We start from the raw sequence: 11,786 nt of genomic DNA on the forward strand, positions 1-11,786 counted from the left end.
AGTTTCCTCGGCGTTTCGCGCGGTTTCGTTTCGTCCAGAGTCCCCGAGCGCTCCCGGGGGGCCAGGGATGGCGTGGGCTCGCCGGATGAATTTAGGCCCAAATCCGAACGAAATCGAGAAACGGGGAGGGGGGGGGGGGCGACTGGGCCGAATAACACCGTTCGGATTGGAAAAACATCGTCGGGGGCCTAGTGGGGATGCTCTAAGGCATATATTCGCCCAGGATCCAACACTAACACATAAACCAGATTGAGATCCCAACTGACCAAAAGGCAATGCATAATCTTCCCACACAACGAAGGCATCATATCTGTTCTCATATGAAGGGACAGAAAGAAAGGTCGCCATTGTCGAAAGGTGGTTTTGGATCAGCATCGAATAAAGAAAGAAAACCGCCACGTTACGTGGGCACCAGTTACGCCAGTATTCCAGGTTAAACCAAACCAAGCTCGCAAGGGTCCACATCTCCAACGAAAAAAAATCTTACAAGGGTCTACACATTATATGAGCTGACCATGTTCAACACTTATGTAGGATATTTTCTAGTGCAAACGTTCTGTTTGATTTCCGAAGCATCACATAAACAAATATAACATGCGTAATATGGATGTTTCTTGCAAGAAAATATTGACAGTAAGAGGTCAGACATATAAAACTACAGTTTATTACAGCACATAATAACATTACAAATAACAGAAGCACAACAGTCTTTCATGTGTATATTTTCGAAAGATGGGTCAAACAGGATGCTATTATTCTACATCAAACAAACCTCCCATGCATACATACTAACAAGGTCAAGGGGGGGACTCAACGCGACCCTGGCAAGCTTGATGCTTCATTTTATATCTGAAAGACATTTGTCTGGAACCTCTCATCATATAACTGCCAATGTCCGTACCTCTCCATGTGGAAGGAGGACCTCGGTATGTACAAGTTAGGTTTAACAAGAGTCTCCAGATTCTTCAAATTTCCAGCAGCCTGCTCTATTCCCCTGGATGTCAAATTCGCGCAGCCAAACAGGTCCAGAATCTCCAACTCCTTGCATCCTTCAGCAATAGAATTAAGGCCAACAGCAGATAGCTTCGCGAACCTAAGCACCAGATGCTTCAGCTTCTGCATATATTTTGAAATTGTGATGGCTTCCCTATCGCTGTCTTGGGGGCATTCTCTTAGATAGTCAGCAGGAACTATTCCAGTATGCTCTGATGAATCAAGCCAGTTGAATATGCTCCTTTTGAGCACTATGAGGTTAGGGCAATTCTGACCAATCGCCTCGAGTGACTTGTATGAAACCTCGTAGCAGTAGCTGATGTCCAATTCAGTAAGAACAGGACAGCATGATGCAATCGTAAGCATCGATCGGTCAGTTACACTCCGGCTGCTTCTGATGGAAAGGATACTGAGCTGTGGAGATCTGCATATGGATGAATGAAGGAATGAACTCAGAATGATACTTTCCAGCAAAAAAGAACTCAGAATGATACTTCCAGTACAAATGAATAGATGGCAACCAGACACTATACATAAAGACATGTCAAATCCAAGCAAATAGGTGTCAGTAGAATGACACATACACTCACATTGCCACATAAAATCAAACCAGAGAAAACGCAGTAGGAAGAACAACTTAAGTTTATTGAGCCAGACAAAGCATCTTCAATTTTTTGCCACCTTGGTCAATGCAGGCACCAGCACAAATGGCTATTTTGGTGTAATCGAGCATCTGAAAAAGTGCAATCAACGGGCCAGTCTACTAACAACTAGCTCCTCCGCAGAAAGAATTAACATATCAAAAGTAGCTTGTTTTCGAATTAAGGATGTTACTCTTAAGTTTTTAATAGCAATATTTTTTTCTGGTTTTCGTGTCAATTAATTGAGATATATTAAACTGTACTTGAGTAGACAAAGATACTGACATGTACAGCAAGGAGGCCAACCCTCATATGTCAAAATGGTAAATTTTTAGAGTACTCTAAATACTTAAAATTGTCTGGGAATTTTCTTACGACTGTCAAACTTCATTTGGCATTTTCCTAGACTCAATTGGTTTTCTGAGAAATTCCTAAATCAGAAATTCTCTCACGAATTCATCCTGCGCATGGACCGACTCTACCCAGCCCATTTGCTCCTTCTCTTTCTACTTAGGGCCTGCCCAGCTTGACCTTGTCCTGCATGCTCCACCTCCAACTCCAAGCACCTGCACGAGCACAGGATGCTGCCATTGTGGACAACATTGGCAACTGCCCACAACCTGCACCACAAACGCCTGAACCGCTTCTTCCCATCGTCTGTTTAAAGCGCCAAGCCCACTGCCCCTCTCTATTCATGTTCCGCACAGCCAGCCCCAGCTCTCCTCACCCTTCTTCATGAGCACATGAAGCCATCGCCACCACTGAAAGCTGCCAACAGAGACGACCGGGCGGTTTCCTTCACACTGAGACTCGTCACGCACCCACGAGGAAGTAGCACCGAACAAGTTAGAGCTTCATCCACCACATCGCCAGAATCTGACGTCTCTTCCCAAACTCAGTCCACCATTTCGCTGCCACGTTCATCTACTCCGGTGAGGTACAGCTTGATCACTTCATATCGTAGACCTTCCTAGAAGTCTCTTACGTTTATTCTCAATCAATTTTGAGGTCCATGATCCGTAACTCCACCTTCCCACACTACCACAGCGCCACTTCGTCCATGTTCATTGCCGGCTGGCTGCTGCGCCGCAGACTAGTTCCCTGCTACCAATGTATTTGTATTTTTTCACTGGTTCACTGGTTCAATTTTACCCATCTCATGACTCCCATGACCATGCTAGCACTGGCCACCAACAACACCCAATAGCTCATGTGGCCCTGTCTCTACATCCTGTCTGTACAATTAGCTCATGTGTAGCCAGTTCTGTGCTTCCCCGTAGTTCACACAGCTAGCATCCAGTTTGGAGTAGATGATGATCCATCATGCAGTTAGAGTCTAGAGTTTATACATGTTCAAATAATACTTGGCTAGGAGTTCATGTTGACACCTGTTAAGTTGATAGCCTCTGTTTTAGCTAGCACATTTAGTACTATGGTTGCATGCGCATGATAATTACTTGCTCGTGTAAAATAGCTGTCAGCTTGCTCAGATCACTAGTTGATAACTGCTAGTGTTAATTTAAACTGTTAATTTCACAGATGCATGTTGTAGTCGTTGGCACGTATCGACAGTGAGCTAATTTCAATATCGTAGAATCACATTTGTTATTTGTCTGTTGCATAAGCAATGACCAGGCTATAAAAAAAAAAAACTCCCTCCGGTCCAAATAAGTGTCGGTGACTTAGTACAAACTTAGTACTAGATTAGTGCAAAATTTCCGACATTTATTATGGATCGGAGGGAATACTACTTTGCTAATTACCAAATTGATCAAGTTATAAAATTGTCACCAAAGTTTGTGCATATTGGACCCTTTTCGCATGTTCCATCATGTGGTAATTGCTATAGTATGGTATGGTTATGGACATTATGCGACCGATTGTAAGACTGCTCATAGTGGGAGTAACATAGCTAGTAACATCACACATCTCAAGGTATTTTGGTGACATGGCATGCCAATAAATGAAGAAAGAGAGTGAGGTGGTAACTAGCTATGTTACCATAACATCACACACCCCAAGGCAAAATAAGTCTACAACAAAATAAATAACACAATGCATAACACCACATATAAGTTACTACCCACTATGAAGGTAGTAACCTAGACTAGTAACATGGCATATGTTACTAGTCTAAGTTACTCTCCACTATGACCAGCCTAAGGAACCTGTAATCCTTAGCACCCCTATCATATCCCTCGACACTCAAAGGAATCTTCATGCCAGCTTGTCTGCTCTTTGATCTTTGTTTCTCCCATGATACGTTTTGGAGTTTGAAGTAAGGTTAATTATTTTGTTGCAACTTACATTAAAATAAGTAGGGAGTGACGAGGCAGGAGATCAGGATCAAGGCTTGTTTTCTCGCCTAGAGTTGGCGCAGAATTAAATGATGCTTAGTCATGCTTCCTAGCATGTTTTTTAAGGCGCTAAGGTGATCTAAGGAATTTGGGGACCTTTTCACCTTCTAAGCGCTTAAAGAGTAAGGCGAGGCAACACCTTAGACACATAAAAATTATCATATATGGCAACCAGATATGAGATTTAATACTCCCTCTGGCCCAAACTAATTGGCAGCTCTTGAGTACACTTGTACCAGATATGAGATTTAATACTCCCCCTGTTGACAACATTCATTCATGAGATACTTGAGTAACACAATCCTTTGCATACTTGCATGGCAAGTGAATACTAAACACGAGTATGCATCCCTTTGTTTCAACATTACAACGATGAGCCTAAATGTGTATGGCTTGGCCAACTAACCTCCTATGACGTAGTGGTAACTTCCGTTGAGATATGAGTAGGAAAGAAGGTGCAATCCTTGTATAGCGCAAGACGGCCACTGCAGGCGAATAATGTCTCTTGCGGTTAATAGAAAGTAGTAGTTTAAAGGTATCCTTGTGAGGGCTTGGGCAATTTAGCCGGAAGATTGTGAACCACCCAAGTTATCACTACTGTATCTTGTTGATAAAGGTACACAGTCTGCAGAGTGCCAAATTATTCGAATAGCCATGTCTAAGGTCATGGATGGGCAAAGGAGCCTGGTTATGCTAAGACCTGTTTTCCCTGCTTCATTCATCTCATTTTGTTGGAAGTCAGGTTGTAAGATCTGCATTAAGTTGTGGCAGTTGAAGCCATTGTTGCCGAGTTGTTAAACCCCGCTGCTTGACATCCAGTGTGGTGTTGAGATTGCACTACAACCCCAAAAATCTAACTGAATTAGATTAACAAAATCGTCTTGGAATCTATCTAAAATATTACCACCTAAAGATGCAGTTGTACGAACTGAATCACATCCTTCCGTTGGCAAGCCTGCATGTAGTTAAGATAGGTCTGCTGCAAATAAGGTGGCGCGCTGGGCACGTAAAGTACTCATTGACCATGTTTCTGTTGTGGTTTCCAATGGGTGATAAAGCCAAGGAGGATGTCACTGGGGATTTCTACAAGGACGACGTTTGAGGAGACGCATTGCTTTTTGTCGACTACCTGTGCAAGTGCTCTTCGGAGTTTCCGCTGCTGTTTTATTTCTTTCAACAATGCAAAGTTCATATGACCTAATGCTTAATTCAGAGCATGTTGGCCCATGAGAGTATGTAAGACTATTTTCTTATTATTAATTTCAGATGTATATATGTACACTTTGATCACTCAAGATGAAGTCCTAAAACTAAACACATACACACGCAAAACAGATTGCTTCCTCTAACAGCAAGTGGATGACCACAATAGAGCCCGCGCTCCAAAATGTTTTCAGACCACCAGGATGAAACTGAGTTGAGCTGGGTTGACGACGAAGCTTGCACGGATGGGCGCTGCCAATGATTTTCTGTGGATTAGCTAACTGTGATGGATGGTGGTGGACTTTAGTTGGCTGGGACTTGCGAGAACAGATATTTGCCCCAAAATTTACGAGCCTAATATCATTTCCCCTTTAGTTGATCATAAATGGTTCAGATACTCTATGAGTACCCACCCAATTTGCTTGCACACACTAAGCTTATGTTTAGTTGATTGTAACGTCCACCAATATCAATGGAAATGCCCTCGCGGAACCTACTTTTTAAGTTCATTGACAAAAGAAAAAAGGTTGCACAGACGTATGGGCACATCGTCGCACACGACCTCAACCCCATCAGGTTAAGAGATTACACGCACCTGTTGGCGGCGAATGCGAGTGCGTCATCGGAACAGTGCCGGATCCGGACCTCGCGGAGCTCCCCCGCGGCAAGCGTGGCGGTGGAGCGGAGCATAGCGTCGACACGTCGCTGGAAGGCAGGCGTCCACCACTCGGCAGCGTCGGCGCCGATGGACTCGAAGGCCGGGTCGAGGTCGAGCGCCGCGAAGAGCGCCGGCCGGGAGCGCGCGGCGTCCCGCCACGAGCGGCAGCACGACATGGCGCCGCGCCACAGGTCCTCCTGGTCCAGCCGGGAGAACGCCTCCACCAGGCACACCGTCGTCAGATCCGACCAGTCCCTCTCCTCCGGCGCCGCCTCGCTTCCTTCGACTACAGCCACCATCTTGCTAGCTAGGGTTCTCCGCCCTCCTTTCTTTTCAGTATTTCTCTTTCCTGATTTGGGAGAAGACAAAGAATGAAGCCATTTTGGCGTCTCCTACAGTAACGAGTTGCTAGCGTAAAACCAACCATATTTCGGGCTAAATATAGATTTTAGTACCATTTTATGCTCAAGAGCAAAAAAAATACCACATTTTACTGAGATTTCGCAAAAAACACTAAACTTGTTTTAATCACGAATTGACAGAGAATCTAACGAGTGAGACCCACCTGCAGAGATGACATGGCATGACTAAAATAGATAGGGATGCATATGTTAGAAAGGTTCTAGTTTGAGGGGCATTTTGTAAAAAAATAGTTGGGCCCACTAGTTAGGATGAGGTGGGAGGAAATAGACAAATTGACAAGGCCTCTACCTCACCCGTTAACCTCGTCTGGCCGGCGTGCACACCGTCGCCGCTGAACTCCAGCGAGGTAGGCCGCCGGCCACCGTCCCTTCACCAGCCCACCTCCTCGTTGCCTCGTCATCGTTGTTGGTCGTCATCCCCGCTGCCGCGCCACAATCGTCTGGTCCCCCTCTTTGTCATCGCGCCAAGGTCAATGGCTTTGCCGGATCCTTGAGCAGGATCCAGCCTGACTGGGATGAGTGGTGTCGTCGTGGTGAACAGACAGATGCCATGGGATGGCTTAAGTTAGGGCCGAATGTGCGCTAGAGGATTCGGGGGAGGGTTTTGGTTATATGTGGATGAATTCCTGATGGATTCCTGAAGAACTTGGCCTTGGCCAGAGGTAGAAGAAGAAGAACACAAGGATTATCTCAACTAGGAATCTCTCTATTCCATCGAGTTAGGTTACAAGCTATCTGATACAAGGTTTTTCGTACCCGCGCTAGGGTGTGCCCCCTCTCCTTATATAGGGGAGAGGGTGGCTTACAGGGGAAGAAACCCTAAGAAACCCTAATGGCATCTTTGACTAGAAAAACTACTTTACAAAGCCTCTTTGGCCCGGATGACACCGGTATGTCTTTAATCAGGAGCGGTGACATCCTCCGATACCTTTTACGTCATCCTCTGCTTTTAGCCTCGTAGCTTCGATTAAAGCCGAAGTGCTTCGCTCATCTTTGTCCTCTAGCTCCTTAGAGAATCTTTGACCGGCCTTGCCGACGTGCTACAGTGTAGCCTGTACCGGTAATCCGGTACCTTCTTAGCTTGTTCCGGTATACCCCTCATGGGATACCGGTATAGATTCACTTAGCCAAAAGCTTAGCTTGTTAGACCGGAATAACCTTTATACCGGTATCTTGATAGTTCAAACCATCCGGTTTGGCATGCCTTTGGCATACCGGGGGTCATCCCCCCAACATTAGTCCCCGAAGCTGGTATAGTCCGGTGGATCCTATCCAACGGACCATGCCAGGTTCCCATCATTCAAGGTACCGGTTTAATCCTTCCGGTATCCAGTTCAAACCTTCCGGCATCTGTGCCGAACTTTTCTCTCCATACCGGTCTTTTCCGGCATCTTGGTCATTAAACTCTTCTCGGCGAAGTCGAGAATTTCTCGGGTACAGTGCCTGTCAGTGACATGCGCACTGTTTCTAACGCAGCAGTGTCAGGGGTCACTTCCCTTCGACTTCTGCGCTAGCATTTATGGCGCCACACCGGATCCTCGCCGTCGTTCCGGATCTGTGTGGCTTTCCTGTTGACATAGGCATCCCCAATGGGCATGCCGAAGATAGTACCCGGGGTTTACTGAAAGCCCATGACTCGAAGAATAAGAAGATTCGGAAGCCCAAGTTGCTATTAAGGAAAGCTAGAGTTATATTAGGAAGTATTACTTGTAATCTTGCGGGACGGGTTAGAAACCCTCCCGGACTCTGTAACTTGTGTATTATGAATCCCTCGACTCCACCTCCTATATAAGGGGGAGTCGAGGGACAAAGAGAGCATCGATTCATTGTTTCACACAACCCTAGTTTTTACATCGTCGAGTACTTTTCGGCTGAAACCTTCGAGATCTACTTGCCCTCTACTTCCAACTAAAACCCTAGTCTACAACCTGTAGGCATTGATAAGTTAATCCCTTGTCAATTGGCGCCGACCGTGGGGACTAGAGGTGTCAAGGAGCTGATCTCGATGGCACGTTCAAGATCGTCGACTTCATCAACTGGAAGCAACACAATGGACAGAGGTAAACAGATCGAAACTGGTCTAGTTGATTTTGTTCCTCACCCGCCCTCCCGTTTGGATGCATATGCGTATCTGGAGGAGCCCATGGAGATGACGTTTGGAAAATTCCACTTCCGCGTCGAGAAAGAAGGAGCGTATCGTCTCGAAATTCCGATCTCGTCGAGATTATCAGCGGTCGATCCCGATTTTTCAAGTTCAGCATCATCAATCGAGACAAGCGACGAGAAAACTTCATCGCCACGCTTCATCAGCACTAGGGCAAGTGAAAAACTCGCCAAGATCTTCAGCGACATGTCTTTCGAGTCATCTGCGGACTCCTATATAAGCAATGACTCGAGCGACATCGACAGCTTCAACTTCATCGACAGATCCATCACTGTTGGAAAGGTCTTCACCAATCTCTATGATGGTGTCACCAAACCCGACAAAGTTCGGAATCCAAAATATCATCAGATCTACGCAATTGGAGAACCAAGCCGGCCAGAACCGGCGACGTCAGAGGCTTTCGACGATGCGGGAAATCCATATGTCGATCCCGCAGATCTTGCGCGAGGTTTGGGAACAAAATATATTGGACCAGGAACACGAGAGATGGTGCGATTTCCGCAGGCAGTATGGGATCCAGTCGCAAGAGCTATTGATGGTACAGAACCAATGACCATTACGGCAACACCTGAGGAGTCACAAGCGTATCAATATAGGCTTGCACGTATCAGGAGGGAGCTCGAGAAACAGAAAATCGAGTTGGACAGGAGGCAGGAAGCAGCCTCCGCATCGAGCAGGCGAAGGGCAGAACTAAGCCGACATTCAGGAACTTCGGGAGATAGTCATAGAGAAGCTCGAAGGAGAGCAAGATCTCGGCTGCAAAATATACCTGAAGCAGAGAGAGAAAACTTAGTTCAAAACCTCGACATGTCTTTTATGTCAATCGACACGAGGGGGAATATTATTCCCAAAACACCGGAAGCTGGGTATATGGCGACGCAAGCCTTCATCCTCGCATCCAAGCCACCTCTCGGAGATCCAAGAGAAGCATTGTACAATATGGCCATGGCAGGAGTCGGAGCCATGGGGACGGCGTTCGTAACTCCGCCTCCCGAAGGATCAGCAAGCCAAAATAGTCCACGACTCTGCCGCAGCGAGCACTCAGGTCCCGAGAGAACAAGTGGAGCACGAGACACAACAGCACAAGCACGGGTGGACAGAGCACGACAAAATAGAAGGGAACATCAGCACTCCCCAGAGATAGATGATGAGGATATGTGTGGACTGCCGTGCTTTACAAGGAGGGTCCGGAAAACTCGAGTTCCTTCAGGGTTTAAACTACCCGATAACTTCAAAAAAATCGATGGCCTACAAGATCCAGAGGATTGGCTAGTTGATTATCTCGAGACGGCGAAGTTGATACGAGGAACCAGAGCAACAGGTATGCAGAGCATCCAAGTACATCTGAGTGGAGCCGCAAGATCTTGGATAAAGAAGCTTCCCCCAGGTTCCATCGACAGCTGGGACAGTTTTGAGGATGTGTTCGTCAAGAATTTCCGATCCACCTGCAAAAAACCTGCATCGCTAGAAGAGTTGAGATCATGTCGACAAAAGCATGATGAGTCAATGAGGAAATACATCCAGAGGTGGAACATTATTAAAAACTCGGCAGAGAACATATCTGACGAGAGGGCAATAGATGCGTTCGTAGCAAGAATTCGACGAGGAGATTTCGTTGAAGATTTGGGGAGAACTAACCCAAGGACTGTGTCAGCATTGATGGAGATAGCAAACAGATGGGCAGATGGAGAAGATGATGTTCACAATAAGCGACACAGGTCACCGGAGGAGGACCGTAGTCGAAATTTCCAAAATAGGCGACGATTCTCTCAACAGTTCTCGAATTACTATGCTCCTGGTCAAATATCGGTTGTGTTTAGGGCAAGCGCTGGAGGAAACAATAGAGATGAATATCAAAGGAGTAACGAACAGCGAGACGACAATAGAGACGATTCTCGAAATAACAGGCAAAATAGTGGGCCAAGGTTCCAGAGACCTTTCGTGTCCCCGAGGACATGATGAATGGGCCGTGTCAGATGCATTTTTATCTCGACAACAACGGAAAGAGACAGTCAGGACATTTGCAGAAGGACTGTCGAAATTTTCAAGCAATGCTAAGGTTCGCGGGGCAAACCAATGCTCAAGCAGCAAATAGAAATCCTCAAGGGCCCAGGAGTGAGATCCACTTACCACCTCCTCCCGCAATTACGGACGAAAATCGACACCAGCTCAGAATAGCGGCAGCACAACAACCACCTCCGTACATTGACCCCAACTCCAACGGTGCGGTCTCGATGATTCAGAAGGGTAGGCCGTCCAATAGAGCTCAGAAAGTAATCTCGCGACAAGTGTTTATGGCAGAGAAGATGCCTCCACCAACGATTGAGTACCTAAATTGGTTAGGGCATGACATTGGCTTCACAATAGCGGATCACCCGCAGCAAGTTCCTCGACCAGGGCAGTCAGCACTTATCTTACCAGCAGTAATTGCAGGATTCGACGTATCTCGAGTATTCATAGATGGAGGCAGCAGTCTAAACCTTATGTACGCAGATACACTAAGGAAGATGAACATATCTCTCACAAATCTGAAACCAACCGACACACGTTTCCATGGTATCACGCCAGAGAAGCCGAGCTATCCGTTGGGGAAGATCAATCTCGATGTTCAGTTTGGGACCCGAGAAAATTACATAATAGAAAGGCTGGAGTTTGAAGTCGTGGATTTCCCATCGCAATATCACGCCCTGTTGGGACGACCAGCATATGCCAGGTTTATGGCGGTACCGCACTACACGTACCTGTTGTGGAGGATGCCTGGACCTAAAGGACCGATTACAGTCAAAGGAAGTTTTGCATTAGCCGATAAATGCGACAAGGATTTTCATCGACTGTCAGAAACTTTCGGGATGCAAGCAGAATATATGGCGTCAAGGCTCACAACTGATTATGATGTGTTGCCAGATATAGGAAGGCCTCTCAGGGAGCCAACATTTAACACTACAAAAGATTCCAAGGAGGTGCAGATTTATCCGACAGATCCAAAGAAAACGACATCCATTGCAATAGACATGGACCTCGCATAGGAAAGCGCGCTCGTTGAGTTCCTCCGTGAGCACTGGAAAATCTTCGCATGGTGTCCAGTTGACATGCCAGGAGTACCCAGGGAACTTGCCGAGCACCACCTAAACTTGGATCCACTAGCGAGACCAATCAAACAACCTTTGCGGCGTTTTTCGGAACCAAACCGCAAAGCCATGCTGTCAGAGATAGATCGACTCAGAGAGGCTGGTTTTATCAAAGAGCTACATACAGAGGCCACGTGGGTAGCTAACCCAGTTTTGGTCCCGAAGAAAAACACGAAAGTCCTTCGCATGTGTGTCGACTTTACGTGTCTCAATAAACACT

General features: G+C 46.4%; 1 protein-coding gene across 1 annotated transcript; it reads right to left on the reverse strand.

Moving 5' to 3' along the window:
- Nucleotides 1-627: 627 nt before the first annotated feature.
- On the reverse strand, nt 628-6,248 carry LOC124685881 (F-box protein SKIP1-like). Its single transcript, XM_047219912.1, has 2 exons — nt 5,790-6,248; nt 628-1,417 (listed from the first exon to the last, which is right to left on the reverse strand). Exons 1-2 carry the CDS (start codon nt 6,149-6,151, stop codon nt 844-846), a joined length of 936 nt encoding a protein of 311 aa, XP_047075868.1. The 5' UTR covers nt 6,152-6,248; the 3' UTR covers nt 628-843.
- Nucleotides 6,249-11,786: the final 5,538 nt, after the last annotated feature.

Source organism: Lolium rigidum, chromosome 1 (genome assembly GCF_022539505.1).
Source record: "Lolium rigidum isolate FL_2022 chromosome 1, APGP_CSIRO_Lrig_0.1, whole genome shotgun sequence".
NCBI classification, from domain to species: domain Eukaryota; kingdom Viridiplantae; phylum Streptophyta; class Magnoliopsida; order Poales; family Poaceae; genus Lolium; species Lolium rigidum.